We start from the raw sequence: 24,081 nt of genomic DNA on the forward strand, positions 1-24,081 counted from the left end.
AAACTGTGAAAGGTTTGAATGTATGGGGAAAATCCGAGTGACAACAGTAACACACACATGCAGAAATTCAAAGGTGAATGCTATTCTGCAGAAGGTAACATCACATGTACAGTCCAGAGGCCTGCTGGTCAGTAGACTCTCACACTGCTGCCATTAGACTGTAGTACACGTCAGTTTAAACACCTCACACTCTCAGATTTATAAGCAGATGCACAGCGTCTCAGTGCCTTCCCAGGCGGTCTGCAGAGAGATAAGGTTAGAAGGGGAGAGGGACAGCAGTTTACAGCTGTAAGCACATTTCAGCACCCGTGGTCCTGCAGGGTCGAGTTACTGAGACACACTGCGGACCAGAACTGTCCCCGTCCCTCACAGTCATAAACACGGGAGTAGAGGTTACACCACACACCATTAAATTTGACGTCCCGCTTCCTCTCTATTGTGTCTGGTTTACATTTGATATTGTGAAACATTTTTTGGGCTATGCTGCCATGAATCAATTACTTAGCACAACATGAAATATTGATTGTATCATTCTTTAGAACGAGATATCACAAACATCAAAGAAAATATCACAGTGGTGCAATTTTCCTTCAATAAGAAACATTTGACTGTAATGTTATAAAAAAAAATGTGACGCCTTGTTTTAAATATAGCAACGTAGTTTTATGAGTTTATTAAACTTAAATTTCAGTCGTGTAATTGGATTTACTGTTCTATATGAAACCAATACCGATATATCCAATTTTGCATTCAGCAAGAAACATGATACACATGATGTGAGGGGAAAAAAGATCAAAAATCCTAATTAATGCACACAGCAGTGCAGTTTCCTCTCTACTGACTCCATTATCAAGTGTGTAGCCAGTGTGTGGTGTATTTATATTCAAGGATCTACTATGATGCTGTTGTGTGAGAAAATAAAGGCTTAAAACTATCAGCTGCAAATGTTTCATAAAATCAGGTCTCGATTTAACATCATTTGAGCAATAATGTTTTAGATTAGTGACACAAATGACACTTCAAATCTGCCAGTCTACTGCAACACACAATAAACATTTTTAAACTTGACTTCACAGATCGAAAGTTATTAGAATTATATGTTTCACATGTTATTAACATACTAGGCAGGATGTTTTTAAGGGGTCACTCATCATATATACATATATATATATAAAAAAAAAACACTACTCCTAGACAGCTTCAAGCCTAAAATATTACAATAGAACATCTCATGACCAAATATCTAACATATATAACAAAAGAAAACAAAATAATTTCGATTTATAAAAAGCCATGTGAAGTTAAAAACAGCTTACATTCTGTAAAGAACAACACTTCAAGTAATTTACTGTTCAATAGGAAACAAAGATCTAAAGTACACATTCAATTGCATTTAAAAAGAATAAAGTGACAACAGAAAAAAAAAAAACAAGGAAAAGCTAAAAACTGAGGAAAATCGATACTAAATCAGGTACAAACTCCAATAGTCTGACTGGTCAATCTGCAGCCCAGCCTGGCCTTGCTTTACCTGGCCGGGCCTTTTGGTGGTCATCTTCTCCTCCTGCCCACCTTCAGTCCACGTGCCCATCCAGACCCGCAGAAATGTGCGAGGTGATTCCGCGCATGCGCAAAAGCGCAGCTCAGCCATTTACTCCGTTATGTCTATTTCATGTTGTTCACAAAAAATAATTAGAAATATCACGAATTACATCTACACTCGTTTTTCCTTACCGTTCTCTCGTTTTCCTAAGACAACCTGCTACTCCATGGATGCCACATTAAAAAAAGAAAAGAAAATCCGAATAATAATTACACGAAGAAGAAACTTCCGCTCGTGACTTCCGGCGCGGATTGGATAAATGGCGACGCCCACTTCATTTGCAGGTGGGTTCCTCTACTCGAAGTAGTTGCAGGCGGCAGTTTGGTTTGCCTGTTGAAGTTATGGCGAGTTCGAAAGTAGTTAAAAGCGGCCTTGAAACAGTTCACAATATGTACAATGTCGATATGCGTGAGCTGAGTTTCGTAGACTGGCCATTCAGAGAGGACTGTAACTGCACACCTGAGAAGGTAAGAAGCTGCTGATTAGTCAAAACCAGGTTGAACAATGTGCTCCATTTCCTCAGAACACCTGTGATCTGATCGACGATTTTTAGTTTTGTTAGTCAAACACTTTTAATGGAGACAGAGTGGATCTCTGAAACACTTAGAAATATATTAACTGTCACGATTTATATGAAAATGATTATGTGCATGCATATCATTTAAGCTTTATCATTAAACACGCACACTTCCAGGACTGACAGCAAATGATTTACAGTTCAGCAGGTGCCAGATTCAGTTTCATCAAGCGCTCATCCCAACTCCAGTCTGGTCATGATGGATGAGCTGCTGACAATTTACTAGATGAGTAACACTTGAGGCTATATTACTATCTCCAAACATCTCCCAAGCACCAAAACAAGACTGTCCTCCAAGTTTGAATCTCACTAAATCATTTTTCTTATGAAGTAAATAAAAGAGGGTTACAAAAAAAAAAAAAAAAACCTTTGTGGTGCTTCTGTTTTAATTTCCAATGCCTCAAACCTGACAGCCTCTGTGCCTTGTCCTTGCAGATGGCCCAGGCTGGGTTTATTCACTGCCCCACTGACCACGAGCCCGACGTGGCACGCTGCTTCTACTGTCTGATCGAGCTTGAAGGCTGGGAGCCAGATGACGACCCCTGGTAAGAGATGGATGTCTTCTTTTTCAGTCCTTGTTCTGACTCACTTCATCACAGCTTCGAGTCACTGAGGAATGTAATGCCAGGAGGGGAAATGTGTGCAGTAGATAACACTTCTCTGGGTGTCAGATGGAAAATTCACACAGGGCATGAAAAAGTTATATATCTAAACTTAAATTTTCTTGATCGAGCTTAAAATATTTTTCTCTTTTTGAAAATTTAACTGAATTTTGAACGAGCCTCCATTGTGTCGTGCATTGAGCAGATTTCTCTGGAATGGACTCACCTAAAATCCAATAGCCACATTAAGACAATAACAGAATCAGCTTGCACCATCTGGAAAATATTTCAAGAATCAAAGGATTTCTGACTACCCAAGATTCAAAGAAACTTGTGGATTTATTTTCTGTAAGATGGATTGTAGTTATGGTGTGTTTACAGGTCTAAGATTTTAATCTTAATCACCTTGTTTTATGTGTTTCTTTTATTTGTTTAGTGTTGAGAATGATACTGACCCAGAGTAATTTTATGTGCAGAGTGGGATTAAGTGTAGAGTAATTGATGGTACAGTTACTGACAGTACAGTTATTGACAGTATAAGAAAGCATAACAGATGGAATACAATCTGTCAAATTTAAGATTACATTTTTGAGTTGCATGCGTCGAGCACCTGGATCCTGCATTAAGTTATGTCTGGATACTGTTGTTAATCTTTTGGGGAGGATCTGTAATCGGAAAGCATTCGTTTACACTGATTTTAATATTCATTTGAACAAATGAGAAGAACACAATCTGACGTCAGATTTTTGCAGCACAATGTTTAGGTCGGTGCTCTGGCCCCTGATTGACAAACCCAGTAGATAACTAAAAATGCTAAGCTTACTGATGAACATGGTTGCTATCAAACAAGTGGCTTGCTTTTAAGTGATATCAGTGATCATCTTGCAATTTTTATAACCTTACGTAATTTCAATTTGCCAAAACAGAGGGTGAAGGTCAGAATTCTTCCAAATTGGTAAGGTTAAGAACCACAGAAAGATTCCATATACTAAATACTAAACACTGCATAGCTTGCAACTGGGATGAGGTGTATGTGGATGATCCTAATCAGATATTTTTTTTTTTTTATTTATTTAAATCATTCACTAAACATTGTCTAATCAGACTATTAGGTGAAAGAAAACCCTACAGTGAAGCCATGGATTACTAAAGGTCCCCAGAAAGCATGCAAGAACAAAAATGTTCTTTATAAAACCTTTTTACAACCAAGTGAGAATGAAGAAAAAATTGTTGCATAAGAAAAAAAAACCTGACGTCTCATGAGAATACTGAAGAATGGTAAAATATTGGAGGAGAGTGAAAATAATATCCAGAGGACTGGGAATGTTATAAATATTTTTGGTAAAGTCATAATACATCTGAACTCACAATTTTTTTTATAAATGGCTCGAACATTACAGTAGACAGAAGAATTTAATGAATATTTTTAGGTGTTGGCCCTACTTTGGCCAGAGAGATTATGGTGATTATGTGATGATTATCTTTGATCTGATAGATACTAATATAAATTCCATCCATCCATCCATTTTCTACCGCTTATCCGGGGCCGGGTCGCGGGGGCAGCAGTCTCAGCAGGGATGCCCAGACTTCCCTGTCCCCAGACAGTTCCTCCAGCTCCTCTGGGGAGGATCCCAAGGCGTTCCCAGGCCAGCCCAGAGACATAGTCTCTCCAGCATGTCCTGGGTCTTCCCCTGGGTCTCCTCCCAGTGGGACATGCCCGGAACACCTCCCTAGGGAGGCGTCCAGGAGGCATCCTAACCAGATGCCCGAGCCACCTCGGCTGGCCCCTCTCGATCGCCGGAATGGGCATGGGTGACGGGCCAGACTGAGAGCAGTTCGAAAGCCCCTATGTGAAGGAAAACAAAGGTCGTGACGTCGCCCGGCATGGCGCAGCCGGGGCCCCACCCTGGAGCCAGGCCTGGGGTTGGGGCTCGTAAGCGAGCGCCTGGTGGCCGGGTCTTTGCCCACGGGGCCCGGCCGGGCTCAGCCCGAAGGGACGACGTGGGCCTGACCTCGGGTGGGCTCACCACCCACCAAGGGAACCGTAGGGGCCGGGTGCAATGTGGATTGGGTGGCAGCCGACGGCAGGGTGCCCGGCGACCCGATCCTCAGACGCAGAGACTAAAATAAATTCATCCAAAAATATTGTTTACAGTGTATATTAATGATATTTGCGAAGCTGCAGATGTGTAGAAGTTTATTTTTGCAGATGACGGTAATTTGGTTTGTTCTTGGAGAAATCTGAAGGAATTATTGAATATGATGAAAAGAAATTGGAAATCCTCAAATCCTGGTTTGATTTGAATAAATCATCTGACTATTAAAAGAAAATTCATGATTTTGTGAAAGAAGGAACTATGAGTGAAAGTTAAACTTAATTAAATATGTGATTCTAAAATTGAACAAGTTTGACAACAAAATTACTTGGTTACGATCGATCACAAATTATCCATGAAAAAATGCATTGATTATATAAAAGGGAAGATTTCAAGAGGTGTGTTGAATTATAGGACTTTTCATATTAATTACGTTATAGAACTGTTTAATCAACCTTCAAATCGACTATAAAAACAGTAAATATCTTACAAGTAATGCAATAAGAAATTATCCTCGCAATCAAATTTTGTGAAACTTGACGTGTTTTATGAAAAATAATCCCAACTAAGTTCCGATCGAACTCGCTGTCGCTTCCAGGTTCTGTTCAAAAGTTGTTTTTGAAAATAGTCTGCATGATCCTGCGGTACGTTTCCATTTCTGTTCTGCCCAAAGTTGACAAAGGCGTGAGGAGATGTTTCTTTCACTGGAGTCAAACTTTGGAATGTTGCAACCAATGATTTCAAAATTTGTTTCTCATGTTTTTCTTAGAGCTGCTTCATAAATCTATTTTTGCGAGTTAGAGTTGTGAATGATTTCATTTTATTTTTGTTTTGTTTGTTTTTCTCTTTCTTCCTCACTCTATCCTTCTGCATGATAGCCTGTATATGTAGATAGAAGTGGAGGTTTGGCATTATCGGCTTTCTGCGTCTGCCTAGTCCTGTTCAGTCAGTATATCATAGGCTGCAAATGACTTTGTAAATATTGACCCTTTTTGTTTCACATGTATATCGGTTACTGACAAAATAAATTCACTTATTCATTCATAAAGCAGTGTGAATCGCCCTGTGTCTGACTGCTACTATATTAATCATTTTACCTTGAATTAATGTCTTGTGCAATACATTACCCTGCCAGGTCTGAACATGAAAAACGATCCCCCAACTGTGGCTTCTTGAAAATGAAGAAAGACTTCACAGAGCTGACTGTGGCTGAGTTTTTTAACTTGGAAAAAGAAAGGCTGAAGGTCTACCTTGTACGTATCATAAAAACTCTTTCCATTCCTCTGTCAGACTTTGTACAAAGACTGTTTTTTTTTTTTAATCTGCTTTTTATCCTTTTTTTTTTTTTTTTTTTTCCATAGAAAAAGGTTTGTCATCAGAGGATCGCCTACTTCCGAGAAGACACAAACCGCACACTTGCATGCCTTCAGTCACAGCTGGACTCCATTTGATGCTTCTTTTTTTAATATTGCAGTTCAGTTTTTTTGGAAAGGTGCAGCAGACCCCTTTAATCTTGAAACAATGACCGTTTAAAATGTGAATAAAGTTTGGTGGAGTATTACATATTTGTGTTGTAGTTATGTGTGTGACCAGTAGATGGTGCTTGTGCACCAGAGCTGCTGTTTTCCCCATTTCACTGACTGACTTTGCTGAATTCCCAGTTTTCGCAGTCAAAACCTGCTCATTTGCCAAATGGAATGAAAAGCGCACATTCAGCAGGATTACAATGTGTGCTGTATTCCCCTCTTTTCAAACCAAATACTAGCCATTTTCCTAAACGTGCCACCAACTCTGCCACCCCTTTTCAGACCTTGACCCTGGACAGATGGCCTGAAGCCCCTCCTTTTCAATACCAACTGTTGCCCCAGTAACATCTGTTACATATAGAGGGACAGTGTGCAGGAGAGGGCCTGCCAGGACACTTATCTAAGAAACCTGAAGAAACACTGCAGGGTTATAATAATGTGCTAATGCCATAAACGCCAGAGGATTGCAAAGTCACACTGTAATGCAGATTTGTGCATTTAAAAAAAAAAAAAAAAAGTTTGAAGTCTGAAAATGTTTGTGTGAAGTCTGCAAATTTGACTTTGTTTTTGATGTCGAGCAGGGGTGTCCAACAGAAAGCCCATGGACCAAAACCGGTCCAAAAGAGGCTCCAATCTGGCCTCAAAATTAAAATAAATAAATAAATTTGACTTTTCAATGCAGTTCGTCAGGTTGAGTCTGTTAAAAAAAAAAAAATAATAATAATCCCACAAAAAACTGCAAAAATGCAAAAGCTACAGGAAAAGTTCATTTGGACATGTGACTGAATTTTACACCAGGAAAAAAAATCAGTGAAACTGGCCTTATTTCTTCACTAATTGCAAAGCATTTAGCAAAAAACTGACTTTTCCAAAACTTCCACTCAATGCCATGGAAAGGGAAAAACTATAAAGTTAATATTTAAAGATGGCATTATTTTACCAGTCCCGTCCACTTGGCTGTATGCCTCCTGAATTGAAATTTGTTTGACTACCCTGATGTAGAAAAATGAGGTTTTTTGTGTGTGTCTCTGAAGGGAAGGTTGGATGGACGGATGGATGGAGCGCGGGATTAAAAGATGCTATCCCTTCCCCAACCTTCCTCTGTTCTGGATTAATGTCTAATGTAACACTCTGGCCACTGAGCCCAGATCAACTGCTTAATTCTCTTTTATCCGCTCACTGCAGAGCAAATTGAAGAGGGAATATTTTTAGACAAAAAAAAAAGTAAAATACCACAACGTGATGTAACATTTCTAATGAAACTGTAATGCCTCTGAATTTCAGGACTTTTTTTTTACTCAATACTGAAGAATATATCCGGTGTCAGTAATGGTTTTCTCTCAAATGCAAGTAAAGAAAGTTTCTTAAACAGTTGAAGGGTGGAAAAGTATAAAGTAGCCTATATATTTAAGTCATTTCCTGATAATATTGTTCTTATTAGGTAAATGGTGGCGTGTAAGTACACAGATCACAGGCAGCATGTTTACAGTAATTGCTAATGTAACTCTAATCGGGGCTTATGCCCACATCTCGCGTCAATCCACTTATTTGTGTGTGTGATCCAGAAAATGAACAAAGGGATAGACGTGGTGCGACTTCTGTCTCCGAGCGGCACAGATGTGCTGCGTTTATCCGTGGGAAATGGGGAAAAACGCTTCTCGTCTTATTGGATCATAGCTGAGGTAAAACCCCGGCCTTATGTTTTCCCTTCGCCCCGCTTTCCGTCACCCTGAGAATAAACCTATCGGAATAATCAACGAATCAAGCGATTAAAATAACTGGAGTCAGTGTGCTGCTGCTGCATGTGGATTTGGTTCCTTTCAGGTCCAATTAATACACAGTGACAAAGGGGCTGCGCCGGTGACCTCGGCTGCAGTTTACTAATTAATGAGTCTCTGCTAAACAAACTGTAAACAGTGAGTGTAGCAGATGGACAAACGGACAGATGTTACCAACAGAAACTTTACAACCTGAGCTCTCCATCAGGCCCCATCTGTTGCTCTCGGAGCCGGTGCCTCCCTTCACCCTCCTCCAAAGCCTCTCCTCTGTCCTCGTCAGCATCTTTGCCCCGATGCCTCGTGCGCCGCTCAGCCCTAAACGAATGACATGAGCGTTTATCCCCTCCACTGGCCTCGTTTAACCCTTCGTTATCTGAGGCCTTCATCAGAGCCTGATGAAAGCTGACACCTCAGCAGTGAAGTCATAAAATTTTCTTTACTGGACACTGTGCATCGTGATTAGGAGACCAACAGTTTTCCCCCTCCGTCTCTGGCGTTCTCCTGTGGAACCCCTCTTGCAGGCCGCCTGCCCTCTCAGACGTCGTGGCCCTCCTACCTTGGCTGTTTTTTGTGCACTATTGGAAAGGGACCTCCATCTGTCCCCACACTCGGCCCATTGTGGAGTCCCTAAGCCCGGCAAGTTCCACAATGCGGTGGGCGTGCAGAGGGGGGGGCCAGGGTAAACACGACAGCATCCAGATCCCATTAGAAGCTCTTTAACTCCTACACCCTGGTACTCGGGGAGAACTCTGGGTGTGGAGGGTCCTCCCCTCATCCTCAGCCACACAATGTCACCTTCTACATTCATTTCCAGAGGTAATGAACCTGTGAGCCACCCTCTTTCCTCCCCTCCCATTGAAAACTTAGATATTTAAATCTGTTTTTTTGGAGGTTGTTAATGTATTTCAGATGAGGATATCATCATTGGATAGTTGTCTTTCAAAGACAGTCTGTTTCTCAAGACTTCAGATATCCGAGGCTGATGAGACGGACGTGCGTCGGGAAATAAAGTTTCATGCTAACCACTATAATCTTCTTTGTTCTTCACCAGCGAGCCTCACCATCTTCCCACAATGCCATCTTTCATTACTCTCCTCTGTTTTTGATCTCATCTTTTCCGTCGTCTCGGTCTTTCTTCTACCAGCTGCTCCCGTTAAGACGTCCAGGGCGTCTCCGTTTCGGGGCACACCGTCTCTCAACCTGGGCACCCATATCCCCGTGCAGCCTGCAGAGATGTGTGTGTGTGTGTGTGTGTGTGTACATGTGTGTACCGAGGCCCAAGAGGAGGGGCGATCACAGTGTTCGCCCCAGCTTAAAGGCAGAGGGATTATCGGCACACAGACACTGATTAAAGCCTTCCAACCTCCTATGGCCCCATTAATACAATCTTAATCACAATGCTTTATCCCTCCATCTAGCTCCTATGGATCAGGACCTTTTCATTTTTGTGTGAGCCACTCTTGTTTGGCCAGTGGATTAAGTGTGCAGTACATAGAAACTAAAATAACTAAAATGAGAGGAAAAGAGAGGACAGCTTCACACTGCACAGCAAAACCTCAAAATACTTTTTTTTTTTTTTTTTCAGTTTTGGTTTGAATGTGAATTTCCCTTAAAAACAAATAGGCCTCAGAGTTGGAATGTTTTTGTTAACAGGTTTGATGTTCTCGATATTTAGTACTGAAATGTACAACTGAAGGGAAGACTGAGATCAGATTTTGGAGCGAAGCATCATTGAATGTCTGGAAGTTTCTGTCTGACGTGACTTTACTGGACGGTGAGTCTGGATATTGTTAAAACCTCGATTAAGTTTCCGTGATGCTCTGATCATATGTTTGACATCGGTACCAAAATCTACAGCGAAGCTCTTCTGTCTTCAGACTGATGCAGGTTAATAAAAATCAAATTGTTTGTATTTTGGGATTTTTTTTTTATTCACTTTGCAATAAATCAAATCTATGAAACCTTCAGTTTGTTTAAACTAATGATCCGACTCTCCATCATATCCCAATCTCTGAGACTCTTTGTGGTCTGTAATCTTGTATACAGAGTCAATTTACAGGGATTATCATCATATCCACTCATGTTTTTGGACTCTAGAGGAGAATTCACATTCGCTGCTCTCCTCCCAGCCCAACTTTTTTTTTTTTTTTAGCCACAACAAAACAGCCAAGACACAAAGAGGCTCCGTCTAACTCTCTTTCTCACAGGCCGACTGTCTGCTTGTGTAAAGCTATGTGTCATTCCCGTGCCAAGGCTGACACACAAGAGCAGAGAGGACAAACTCTGAATGAGGAGCAAGGACCTCGGTCACCTCTGCTGCCCTTTCCCTCTCTCTCCTCTTCTTTTCTTCTTTTTCTTTTTTCCACTACACACTGTTTCCCCTCTCCCTTTCACTCTTTCATTCCCCTTTCCTCCCTCATGCTCTCACTCTCTTCTTTCTCCCTCTCTTTTAGCCCAAATTGGCCCAGCTGTCCGTCAGCCCCCCGCGGTTCCCCCAGCTGTCTGCCCTCCCCGAACGAGAAGCTCAACAACAATACGGGTCACAGGTCAAGAGAAAGAACAGGCTGCGTTCACAATAGACCAGTGGCGCCCACTAAAACAATTGTTCCCCTTTCTGCTCCGGCCTTTCTGCACTGTTGCCAGGACTGGAAAAGACAAACCTTTGGAGAGGTAGCTGAAGAGGGGGGTGGGGGGTGGGGTGGGGGGGTCCTCTTGGACAACAACCTCCAAAGCACCTTGTCCTCCTCACAATTGGAGGATAAACACACTTGTACAGACCAGCTCTTGCCCTCTCAACTCCGCTGTTGCATTTTGCCACCCTGCCCTTTGTGTAGTTCAAGAGCCACAGCGTCCTTCAAGGCAGTTATAAAGTCAAAACCGACACTGTGTCATTGGTTGAGTGATATAAATGTGTTGAGATGGTGATCAGGAAATAAGCTTCCATGTCAAACTACAAGCATTTTTCTTTTAAATATTCACACTAACTTTTTGCATATGGATGTGGTTTGACAGTGAAAATTAATATGTTCTAATGTGGATAAGTGATGTGAAAAGGAGGTTTCGCCCTACAGTGTTTTGGCATGAGCTCGATGGGAAAATGGGACATGTGTGAGGGAAAGTGAACGACTGCGACTCAGAAAAGCCGCTGTGACACATTCACCTGTTCCCCAGAGCAGTTTTCCCATGGCCCACAACAGCCTCCCAAATGACCCGACGGAAAGCCCAGAGCAAGCCTCTGAATGACATCACACACACACACACACACACACACACACACACACACACACACACACACACACACACACACACACACACACACACACACACACACACACACACACACACACACACACACACACACACACACTCCTCCATCCCCTGACTTTCATACATTATAAACCAACTCTTGACTTGACATTTCTTTTTGCAATGTATGTAGGTTTTTTTTCATGAAACAATATGAATGGAAACATAAAAATATAAATGGAAACAACTGTGATGTTTTGTTTAAAAACCTGCAATTAAATCCTTAAATCAACATAAAACAGCTGAAACTGTGTCAAAGAGCAACACTGACATCGTCTGATGTGAGCTGCTATAGCTCATATTTAATGCAGTATCTTAAGTTTGCTCAAGTTTTCCTTTTCAAAAATGATTGAAAATAAGTGAAATTTGTGTCCTGAATTGAACTCAATAAGTGAACTCAGGGGAAACGGATCATTATTCCACTACTAATGAAAAGAAGGTCATTAAAACTGAAATCCAATACCTACCTATGTTCATCATGATGAATTCAAGCCAAACAGATTTTACTCATAAAAACATCAAAAGACACATGGCACACATTATTACTATGGAAATAGTATATAATATAAGAATATTTATTCAATTAAGTGCGAAACAGTGAAATATTAACAGTACAGACAACAAATAACCAAGTACCTGAAGACCTCAAATAAATAAATTAAATACAGAAGAGCCACCAGTGTCTGGCAACAAACCAAAAAGACAGTGAAACAAAAACTGTGCTGAGAAAAATATAAAACGGACAAGACATTATCAAAATAAATATTAAATACAGATATAAATAGATGCATTGTTTGTAATGAGAGCATTGGCTGTAGGCTTCAGTGCACAATTTAAGCTGGATGAGATTTTCTCTTTTGTTAGGTGGAAATGCATATGTTCTTTCTCAATTCTCATGTTTTTTAATTAAAAGAAAAACCTGAATTATTTCAGTAATGCTTCGACATGAAAATTTGATTTGGTAAACTAATATTAGGCTCCACTCAAACAACTGAAGGTTGAGAGAGAATTATATCGACATGTCAACATAACTAAGAACAGAAAATAATAAATAAAATTACAGTAAGGGTTCATGTTTGTGTCAGGTAGATTGAGTTGAAGTGACGAGTCTCTCTCTTTGAGCATTCAGAGCCCTCCCAGAGTACCGGAAAACAGAAATGCAAACCGTTCGCTCTGTACAGGCAGAACCACGGTCGTCGTTTGTACATCAGTTTATACAGGAGAGGTTTGACAGCAGCCGCTCGCCGCTCCCTCGCGGTCACATGGTGCTCACGTGAGACGTGACCAGGTGAGACGGAGCGAAGGAGTCAAAGGCCACATCTAGAGGCAGCTCGTACCGGGAAGTCTGGAAGAGCGGGTGGGCCTGAGGGCCCCCCGGGAGGCCGCCGGCCGTGGAGGTGGGGTAGTGGTGGGACGAGAGGTAGTGGGCATGGTGGCTGGGATGGGGCGTGAAGTTTCTCTCTGTTTCATGGGGAGAAGGTTCCTGCTTCAGGGCAAAGTTTCCGCTGATGCTCAGCGGGGGAGTGAGCGGCCCGTCGTACGGCGGGGTGCCACTGCTGCACTCGTTAGGGGAGGGGTTATCGTACGCAGGCCCCTTGAATCCCTTCATGTGGAGGAGGTGGGAGGCCTCCAGCGACCCGTACGGAGGACTGGGAAGACCCGGGGATGGGTAGCTAAGGGGATGGCCAGCCACAACGCCGCCGGCCCCCGGCCCGCCGCACTTGTCTTCCAGTTTATTAAGAATCACCGGACTGGGTCCCAGCTGCAGGCAGCCGGCCACAAGGTTGCTGGTGGGCTGAGAAAGACCTTTGCACAGCATCTCCACGAACCCGTGGCTCTCCGGGGACTGGCCGCTCTCCAGCACCTCCGACAGAGCCCAGATGTAGTTGCGCGCCAGCCGTAAAGTCTCGATCTTTGAAAGCTTCTGTGTCTTGGAGTAGCAGGGCATCACTCTGCGCAGATTATCCAAGGCGTCGTTCAGTCCGTGCATCCGGGAACGTTCTCTGGCGTTGGCCTTGATCCGCCGTGCGCGAAACCTCTCCTGTCTAGCTTTGGTCATCTTCTTTTTCTTGGGGCCCCTCCTTTTAGGGGCCTTTTCTCCGTTTGGTCCTACCTCCTCTTCATCCTCCTCCTCCTCCTCCTCCTCTTCCTCCATGTCCTCGCTACCCAGCTCTGTGCAGGAGCGGCTCCGGCCTCCTGCAGCCAGGCTGTGTCGCCCCCTCATCTCCGGGCTCTCGTCTCCATCCTGGGAGCTCCCGTCCTCCTCCTCCAGCCAGGCCAGAGAGTTCACCAGGTCGGTCATGTCTCCAGTCTTCGCAAATGGCTTGGTCATCATTTTCTCAGCTGGGGAACAACAACACAAACAACCGGTCACTATCTCAGTATTTCACTGTTAAAGTTCAGTATATATCAAAGCATGTTTCAACTCCTTCATTGACTATATGATAAGTGTTTGAAAGCAGCACTTGTGCCTGGCTTCATTTCAGCACCGACTTGTGGACAGCTCACTGAGCAGCCAGTTCCTCTGTCAGATCAAGAAAAACTGTCACGTTTTAAAATGTGCTGTTCTGTGATATTCTTATATTAAGGAAGATAGGGTTGATGTTGGGGGGGAAAAAATGGTTGAATGGTCCCCTGCTGTTTAGGCTGTGGTCGTTTCAGAGACGCTGTCAATCTGGGACACGGCGGGATTTACTCAGCATATAAAGCTCAAAGATTAAATAGGGAACATACAAATCAACAAACGTGGACAAGCCCCAACATACTTACAAAACAGTAGGGTTCTCTGGTACACCACAATGTTTGCTTGTGGACTATATTTAGTATTTTTTTTTTTAGTTTTTGTAAATTAAATGATTAAAAATTCTAATTCTCAAATAAGTCATAATTGTATTATGATGATTATGTTGGTAAAAAGAAGTCGAAACATTTGCGGGAAGCTGCCCTAATTACCTACTGCGCACTAATGCGTAAAAGTGGAACAGATTAGTCATTATGAATTCATAACTTTGGGCAAACAGTGCTTCATCACAATTGATTAAGTTTTTGCAATGATGTAAATGTGTGATAGTTTATATACAAACAGGCTGCCTGTCAGTGATTCGAAACAGAAATTCTATAAATATATAGACATCTGTAATCTGTAATGCTTGACTGTAAACACAAATAAAAACAATTCAAGAAACTAAAAACTCACCTTTTTTGACGTCGGACTGACTTTGCACAAAAAAGAAATGAAATCAAGTCCAGAGAAAATCGTTTAAAATCTTCGCGCATCTGCCGGTTTCCCAAAACTCCTACGCGCCTTCAGATTGCCATGTGCGCACCGGGAACTTTCATCACCAAATGGCACAACCAGCCTGAATTTTTTTGCCTTTAGTCTGGTAGGCCCCTCCCTCTGCCGCCCCACCCACCATCAACTCAGCCAAAGACGCGCGTGGCAGGCCCGTGACTACAAGTTTCACCCGGTGCATGCGTGCGGAACATGGAGAGAGAGAGAGCGCGCGCACAAAAGCCCCCATCTTTATTATTATTCGTAAATCACGAAGCGCTCAGATGGTGACAGTTCTCAGAAAATTGATGTGTTTGAATGCATCATTTTCACAACAGTGCAACAATAATATTTACTAGAATATAGGATTGTGTATGACTTATGCCAACTTCACCTCATTTTGTGAAACAAGTTGTTCTGTGATTGCATTACGGTTTCTGAGTTGACATGTTTGCATTCTCATTTTCAGTCTGCATGAGATGTGTACAGTATCTCTCTTCGCTGTGAATAAATGGAGAATTCCTCTATTCTGCTGCGCTTCTGCGTGTGTTAACTATATCAATGGACTGTCGTGGCCTGTCTCTTCATTAGTCGGTTGGATTATGAAATTTTCCACTTAATTAAACACAGTGTATTCCTTGTCTTTGCTGAGTTAAGAGACGCTCTTCCATGTGTGCGCGTTCAGCCTAAGTGATTCTGACAGCTTGGTGTGCAAAGAGCAGGTGTGTGCGTTGTTGCTCAGTCATTCAATTGTCTTCTTCGGTTTTTTTTTTTTGGCGTCACCCTCCAGCCGAAGACTATCTGATTATTGCATCGATCAATACACTGATGAAGACGCAGGTACTTTATGGTCAGCTTAAGCCCGCCATGAAAAATTGAATTACACGTCTTAAGCAATAAAAGGACTCCCATATTTGTAAAATCGATGTTCTATCAATCATATTCTCTCTCAACATTTTTTCAAAAGAAATAGCAGGTTTTTCATGTTTATAATTTGTTTTTGTTTAGCTTGTTGCAATATTTCTTGTAAGAATAAATTTGCAGGGGAACAGTTTTGGAAAGTTTTGTCATCTTGGGGAAATATATTTGTGCGTCTGTGTTGAACGTCTTTACGCAGTTTTGACGACAAATACCGCAACATAATAAACGCGCTCCGTCCTCGTGCGCGGCGAGCTGCGGCTCAGTGGGGTTCCTTTGTCATCACCGACCATTGACAGCGGAGGTCTCGCGAGTCGCACGTGCCCCCGCATTGATCCCATTGTGCGCGCGATTGCGCACAGCTGTGCTCGTGACTGAACTTTGCCAACTCCTCAGTGGGCTCTTGTTTTTTCCAGTTTACACCATATTTGCACGTCTGGGACGCAAGACACACTCACGTGACTAATCGCGAGCATTGCGTAAAAACAGGCACTTATCTGACGATTTATTAGACACAGCTGAACAGATGGCTGGGTGGAGGAGGCGTTTGGGGCTTGGTGGGGGTGGTGTTGGGGGGGGGGGGGGGGGTCATCTGTTGCTTGGATGCTCGAGCGTCACGCTCCTCGGCCCCAAAATGATGCCCGGTGCTGGAGCAGTTTGCATCCATCGGTATAACGGCCCTCATCAGTCCCGGTCGGAGCAGTGACCGGCACGGGGCGCACTGGACACGGAGGGAGGTGAGCCTTTGTCCTTTGTGTCTGCGTGCGTGCGTGTGATTAATATGATGTGCCCAAAGGTCCCCAGGTACACACACTTTCTACACCCCCTAAAAACACGTATACACTCCCCTCCTGTCCCTGGAGTGTGAGCACGGCCTCTCCACACCTGCAGCCTGCATGGGGAATTGAAGCCTTTCAGTCTCCCACAATCCCCAAAGGTTTCCCAAATGACTGACTGACTAACGGAAAGGGAATTCTCCCGCTCCCATTTAAGCAGTAACATAGATGGCCAACCTTCCGTGAGAGGTCACGGCGAGCACATCTGATCGGAACCAACTTCTGTTGAGTTTGCAAGATTTTCACAGGCGTAGTGTAAACATTTTTAAACATGTGAACAGTCTAGTGAAAATGCAAAACGTCTTTTCAAAAGTTCTGTGACAGTGTAGATGGGCGAGAACACAACTTTCTAAAAACTATTGGGTCATCTTCTTGTCGACAGCAGAAATGCTGCCGCTGCTCATGTGCGTGACCGTCCTGGTAGTTCTGCAAATGCTGGAGTTGATGTACAATCACGATTATGGCGGCCTCCGTACTGTCATCACTCCCAGTCCACATCCTCCTGGGACTTGGTAGCTTTGTAGCTGAAGCTCACTCGAAGTCATGCAACTTGGTCGTCTGGCCACACATTGTTAATGTTTATAGCATATTGTTCTCTGAGTGAATGTATGGCTTTATTACAAAAACAAACAGAACCAATTAGTGGCCTTAGAGTAAAACTGCATCGTTTTCAAAATGCTGTCATGAACTTCAGTGAGTTATCCAAAATTTAAGATATGACCAAAAGAGAAGAGCTGTTAAAGTGCTGATGTTGCTATTATGGTGGGTAACCCATTTCCTTGAAAAAATACAGCAAAAGATAAATAAATGAAGCACTGCCACAAGTGAATTGTCTCACGCTCCCGTCCCCCGGGACTCGGAGTGGAATGGGAGGGATTGGTGCACTGTGCTGACAGATGGGTCCTTGTTTCTGTCTTTTTCTTCATCTCTATCTCCCTCTCCCTCTTTTGCTAAAACACAGACACACTCACACACACCGAGCCTGCACGAATACAATAGGAATTAAAGCTCTACACACATGCTCCCTGGCCCGTTCCTGAAAGCTGAGCCCCTTGTAGTGATCATAAAAGATGGAGGGAGCGTGGATTTGTGCGAGGGGTTGGCGTGCGGAGGGGTGGGCTGTGGGGGGGGGTGGTGGAGCTGCAGCGATGAGACCACATGTAATGCTGCCAATCTACGCCAAAACTTTATCAATATATTTTTTGTTATGTTACATCTGCAGGAGCTCAACTTTTTACAAAGTTGTAGGAACTATTTCATGTATTTTCAGGCAAAGAAAAACAAAAGCCCCAGAGCACGCTTTTTTTTAGTTTGCTGTTCACTTAAGATGAACATGAGAGATGGACAGAAATACAAAAACAGCAGAAATATGGATTTTAAGTAAAACCTCTAGTTTTGTTTTTGAATCATTTATATAGACTGCTAGTAGGAATTCACATTGGTCCAGAAGTCTGCTTAGCTTCGGATGTCTGCTTAAAGCTGCAAAATGTGTTCTTTGTCTGAATATAATCCCACGTTTAACTTCAGAAGGTGCTTTTTTTCCCCCTGAAAAAAAATGGTACGTCATGTCCACAAAACTATAATATCAACAACTGAGAGCCTCTTGTATCACAAAGTAAATGTGGATAAGATCTGGCAGCATTTCATCTCAGCAATATGAGCAGATTGTTTGCAGCTTATTCGTCTTCCTTTGGGCTAATGGATTTGGAAAACATTCCAGTTGAGCCGAAACGTGGCTACAGAATGGGAATCGGGCCTGAGGGCAATTCTCACTAAGTGGGGAGAGAGCCATCAAACAAAGGTGCCTGTGGTTTCATATTCAGGATACTTTACAACCTCCGTCCCAGGACATCAACAGTGTTTTTGGGTGTGCTGTTAGAGGGGGCAGAAGAGGGGGGAGGAGGATCCATCTGCCACGCTGCTGGTCCTCGGGGAGATGGGCATATCCCAGGGGTGTTTTGGAGAGAGAGGGTCTGAAAGGATTACACCCGACCACTAATCAACGACGGTAATCTGTGGGCCCCAATACAAAATCCCCTCCGATCCAAACAGCAATTCTGGACGGACCGCAGAATCTGGGTTTAAAAGAATATCCAAACAAATGATGTTGGAAAAACCCGACAAACCGCAGAACAAACACAGGTGATTTTTAATTGGCAGAATCAAACACGAAGGTGTGATTGGCAAACAGCCACGGTGTCTCTGTGATCAGGTGCATGTGTCCCACAAGTGGCCTAGTCTGAATCCCAGTGTGACCATTATGCAAATCCAGCGAGGAGACAAGCCTGCAACATAAATGTGTCTAACGGATAAATGCACTTTTCCAATCAAATCTGAAAGAAAATCTTGGGTATTTTTCAATTTGCATTTAGAGATTATTCAAATTATCTTATATAATTGTGCTTTTACAAATTATATGACCCACTACTACATTTTAAATTCAGTGTTTTTTTTAATGTATTTATTAGAGATAAAGAAATGTGTGAACGTCTTTGAACGTGAACTTCTAAGAGCAGACTTTAATGCTGTAATAAGGCGAGTCTTGCCAAGTATTTGTCCCTGAGTCTTATCCCAGCACTTTGTCACAGCAGGACGCCACACAAGGTGCAGCTGCTGAGCTGTTATCCTGGCAAGTCTCTCCATCCGGTGAAAGACGAGCAGGGAATCAGGTTGCCCCTGGTTTTTTTTTTTTTTTTTTGGTCCCCTGCAAAGATGGTTTTGATGTCTTGGGTTTGGGTGGGGTCTGGATCTGGTGGTGATCGGTTTAAAGCTCCACGGGACTATAGAAGGAACTGCTTAATGATGGTGCCAGTCCTCCAGGGCATAGGGAATGGGAGCATCCTGGCCTGCACCTCCTCTACCTCCTGCAGAATACCCACTGGCAAGGCAGCCTCTAAGCTCTCTATCCCCAAAGCCTCATTGTTCAGCGCGCTCGGCACTGTCAATATTAAGCCTGGCTAATGTGATCTAGAGGCAGCTGGAGCAGCCCCAATTATTACCATGACACAGCCAACCGAGGGGTGTAATATCATTAAAAATAAATCAGGTGGTCCAGAGATTTGTTGTAGCAGGGGGGACTTTGAATGACATTAGGTGGGAGAACTGCCATAATTTCATTAGTCAGTTGGGGCACCTCAGAGGATCTGTTGAAACATTTCCTTTAAGTTGGAGTAATTCAATTTGCTTTCACAACACTCCACACAAAGGGAAATATTTGGGAACTGATGTTGGTAATTTTTACAATTAAGTGTAGCCCGTAATAAATTAGGAAATGAATTTCAGACATGTGCGCAGACACCTGGAAAACATAATAGGATAATATTTTAATTTTCTAAATACAGCTTATGGATTGCCTTAGATAATCTGGGAAAAGACATATAGGGTATTTCTGGAGTTATTATTAGCCTCTTTCCTGGATTATTGTTGGAAATGATGAGGAAAACGTGAGGCCCTGATAATCTTCTTAAACTGTTTGACACTGAGCTGTCTGCTCGGCAGACTCATCACCAATCAGCTGGCGGGAGAACAGGCTGCAGGCCAGCATCATCTATTCACATCTCAATGGACAAATGTAGATAAATATTAAAGATCTAATTATATGCGTGCCAACACATCACTTATCCGACACTTTTTCTTTTTTCTTTTTTTTAACATTATGCATTTAATTTGATCATTCTGAGGCTGTTGTTTTGTTTTGTTCACATTTTGCATGATCGATCTGTTGTTGAAGAAGCAGAAGTGCCGTTGGTCTCGCAGCAAGGGTCTTACCGATGCCTTTGTTTTGACGCACAGGACGCACAAAACGGTGATTTCAAGGCCCATTGAGCGCGCGATGGATTGTGCCCAAAATCTGCTGACTGGTGGGGAGCGATGACTATTGGATGAGCGGGTGGAGTGACGCCAGGGGTTGTAAATCTGCTCTCAGCTCTGCACACAATGAAGTTCAATTCAGTCATACATTTTTATTATTTTTTTTTTATTTATTTTTTTATTTTTTTTGTTTGTTTGTTTGTTTAATGCCTCTGATGGATGGATGGATGGATACAGAAACGCACCCATGTACACACACATAGACAGCAATATTAACGTTTTAGAACCACTTCAAAAGCTCCCTGCCGCAGCTGATGTGTGTGTGTGTGTGTGTGTGTGTGTGTGTGTGTGTGTGTGTGTGTGTGTGTGTGTGTGTGTGTGTGTGTGTGTTAATTATTATTGAGTGCGTGAGGTCTTCTATTGGCTCTTTTCCACCTGTTGTGTGATGGCGACCTCTAGTGTTATTGTTTGGCTACTATTCTGTCAGGCTCCAGGAACGACAGTAATAGAGACCATAGAGTCTAAATACCATTGCAAGAAGTTTTATCTGCAAAGAAATGAATCATTAATAATATTATTAACTCATTTTGTTCGCCTGAATTCAAATGTGATTCTCATGTTTGTCACATTGCCAATTAAACTTAGAAAGAATAAGAATATACAATAATTTATGCAAAACACAGGTTCCACATAACCATTGCTATAGAGAGAATGGTATAAAGATTCTCAAAATGAATCAGTTTTGGTTTAAATATGATGCTATATTGATATTGATGTTTGATAAACTCCCATGCACATGTTCACAACACTGACTTACATGAACAAAAAAATATGTTTTCTTATGCTGAAATGTAATTTTCTGAAAGAAATAAATTAGGACACTTTAATAGGATGTTGTAATGGAAGGGCTGGATGACTTTCTTAAAATCAAAAAGGTGCAGTTAAACATGTGTGGTTGTTTGTACAGTTAACAGTCTATCATTTCCAGTGAAATGAAGACCAGATTTGAGAGAAGAACCTGACTGCATTCCAGATCATTTTGGATGCACTGTGTCGGGTTAAGATGAAAAACTGTGTTCTCGCCACCCCGGCGGTATTGTGTCTGTCTCCTTCAAGCTCGGGTCCTCCACCAGAGGCCTGGGAGCTTGAGGGTTCTGCGCAGGATCTTAGCTGTTCCTAGGCCCACAGGATCTTGGCTCGATTGTTCTCGACCACCTTTGGAACCACCTTGCCACGAAGGTGGCCATCGCAGGAGGAGCTCTCTAAGTCGCTTGTGAATCTGGTCTGTTGGGAAGCAGTGAGCAGGGCTCAGAGGCGAAAGCAGCGATACCACCTGCTATAGAAGAGTGGATGAAGTACTTTGGACTGGAGACTCAGCTTCCAGCTATGCCAAAGATTGAATTCTCTCCTCTTCAGTCATGGAACTCTGGAGTCCGGTGGACAGTTTCAACTCTTTCAGGAGCTCCAACAAAAGCAACTGACTACACAAGCCAAGGCTTGCAATACCTGAAGGACCTCACCAAGTGAAGAGGGACTCTCAGGAGGACTTGAAAATTTCAATGCATTTGACTGTTGCACTTCAGAATGACGTCACTTCTTCAAAAGCTGTAAGAGTACAGGAGGCAGAGAAGAGATGGAGGAAGGTGATCCACTGTGACATCTCTGTAAAGTCGAAAAAGAATAAACATTCATCCTTTCTGGTGGATAGTTCATACTGTTTAACATGTGTGAGTCAGCTCAGGTCAGTGATTCTTTACTTTACTCACAATGGCTCCTAAAAGAGAACCATCTATTAAGAAGTCTACTTCACCGGTGGCAGAGCCCAGACCCGGTCCTCCGTTTCCCTGCCTCCCTGCAGCTCCTGCTACTCCAAAACCAGCTCGAGAGCAGAAACCAAGGATGCTGCGTCCTTTGGATTCGCCATTTGATCCCAGTACTTTGGAGGTGAGCGGGTTCGAAAGAGGGTGTTTAATTTTGACGAAAAGCTCATCAATGTGTGTGTGCGTTTTTGTATGATGGTTGAGTTGCAATGGATTTTTCATATTCAAATGCGTTTGAGAAGCTAATTAAACAGATCAAGTTGTTAACATCAGTTGACAGTCAGTGTGAAGAAATGGGTCACTTCAAGTCCCGCTGGCTGTCAGTCAGTCTTTGGCCTCCTTAGAGACTGAAAGGCTGTTTCCTGCTGCAGCGTGTGCTATTTCTCCTCAGAAAGGTGACTACAACGCCCAATGCACCAGATAGCTTTGATAAAAAGCAAACCTGCTTCATTAACATGATGGTTCAATACTTAAAGTGAACAACAAATTAAGTCAGAAGCTTTACTTGTATTTTTCCTTATAAGTCAATCTGCTGAGAGAAGCATCATATTTCCATTCATTACCTCTACAGATGTTGTAAAACAGTGTCAGTCTTCAAAGCGTCAACCAAATATGACATCTATGACAATAAGGAAAACATTTTTGAGAGTCATAAGTTTATCATTTAAATTTCTAAATGTGTTTTTTTTTTTAAGTGTAATAACATCCTATTTTAAAGTTGAAGCAATATGTGATCTGTTGGTTGGTTTCTCAGCATCGCTGCCATTCGCATGTGCTTTATGTGTTACACTGCTCGGACTGCATGGCGTTGTGGAGTGAGATTGCCCCATTTAGCCTGGGAGGATATGTGGGCCATGCTGAAACACCCACTTCGCACACAGTGGGATGACCGACGTCGCAGAAAGGACAAGTCTCCGGATGAGCTGCAAAGAGATGGAAGATCAATTCCTCTTTATCTCATATCTGCATCCTTAATCTAAAGCCAAACACGAGTCAGTGGCGACAAAGTAACAAAACCACAGAGGGACATTTGTCATTTGAAGATACTGTAATGTAAACCCACAACCAGACAACAAAAGGATCCATTGACTCAGTGATTAGAAGGTTAAATGGCTTGTTTCCTCAACATTGGCAGTGATAAGAGTCGCATCAAAAAGGCCCTAATACACATAAGAGTGGCCTTTATCCTCTTCAGTACTTTCCCCTAAATGACAATTTCTAAATATTTGGACATTTAAAGGCATATTTAAGCTTCACTGACTTAAAAGTTCAACAGAAGGCAAAGCTTTAGGCACTCTGTGGTTTTACATGGTTGAACCCTCGTTGATTATAGAGCTTCCTTACTTTTTCTTGCAATAAGCATGGTGTTGAAATCATTCCTCAGAGAATTTTCTCTAAAATAATCCAGTTGCACATCCTTTAAGGTATTTTTTTTTAAAATATGGTTATGATGCGTGTTGGGGAGGCTCACACAGTGTTTCTCATGAGAAGACCCTAGTTTAGGACAGTTAAAATGTTGTAATAAACATTGTTTATTATTCTGCTGGGAGTTACAATAAAAATCAGGGTGCACTGTGTCCATAAAGGATTAGTCATGGTCAGAAACAATAATTATTGGCTTGGCTTGTTAAACAAGGCCTGTTTTGTACTAAGCAGTGATTAGCACTTTCGCCTTACAGCGAGAAAGTTGTTGGTTCAAATACAAGCTGGGCCTTTCGATGTAGACCTCACGTGTTCTCCTCCTGTGTGCAGATTTCCTCCAGGTACTTGGGTTTCCTTCAATCCAAAAAACCATGCACTTCAGTTTAATTAGTGATGCTTATTTGCCCCTAGGTCCATGTCCAGGTCACTTTGCTGAGTGATAGTTAACTACTTGGCTCACAACCATAAACCAGACAAAGTCGTAGAAGATAGATGACCATGAATCAAACTGCTAGTTAA

At 42.6% G+C, this 24,081-nt stretch overlaps 2 protein-coding genes across 2 annotated transcripts; one reads left to right on the forward strand and one right to left on the reverse strand.

Moving 5' to 3' along the window:
• Positions 1–1,989: 1,989 nt before the first annotated feature.
• Positions 1,990–6,326, forward strand: birc5b (baculoviral IAP repeat containing 5b). Its single transcript, XM_030118003.1, has 4 exons — positions 1,990–2,067; positions 2,613–2,722; positions 6,011–6,128; positions 6,237–6,326. Exons 1-4 carry the CDS (start codon positions 1,990–1,992, stop codon positions 6,324–6,326), a joined length of 396 nt encoding a protein of 131 aa, XP_029973863.1.
• Positions 6,327–12,558: 6,232 nt separating this feature from the next.
• neurod4 (neuronal differentiation 4) lies at positions 12,559–13,820 on the reverse strand. Its single transcript, XM_030118866.1, has one exon. The coding sequence runs from the start codon at positions 13,818–13,820 to the stop codon at positions 12,744–12,746; it is 1,077 nt and encodes a 358-aa protein (XP_029974726.1). The 3' UTR covers positions 12,559–12,743.
• Positions 13,821–24,081: the final 10,261 nt, after the last annotated feature.

This window comes from Salarias fasciatus, chromosome 20, assembly GCF_902148845.1.
Source record: "Salarias fasciatus chromosome 20, fSalaFa1.1, whole genome shotgun sequence".
In the NCBI taxonomy this organism is placed as follows: domain Eukaryota; kingdom Metazoa; phylum Chordata; class Actinopteri; order Blenniiformes; family Blenniidae; genus Salarias; species Salarias fasciatus.

What these genes read in the sequence shown, in the direction of transcription:
- birc5b (XM_030118003.1), top strand. Translation starts at nt 1,990, where the DNA reads ATGTACAATGTCGATATGCGTGAGCTGAGTTTCGTAGACTGGCCATTC. An exon ending in GTAACTGCACACCTGAGAAG is followed by an intron (nt 2,068 to 2,612) that starts GTAAGAAGCTGC and finishes TTGTCCTTGCAG; the next exon opens with ATGGCCCAGGCTGGGTTTAT. An exon ending in AAAGGCTGAAGGTCTACCTT is followed by an intron (nt 6,129 to 6,236) that starts GTACGTATCATA and finishes TTTTTTCCATAG; the next exon opens with AAAAAGGTTTGTCATCAGAG.
- neurod4 (XM_030118866.1), bottom strand. Translation starts at nt 13,820, where the DNA reads ATGATGACCAAGCCATTTGCGAAGACTGGAGACATGACCGACCTGGTG.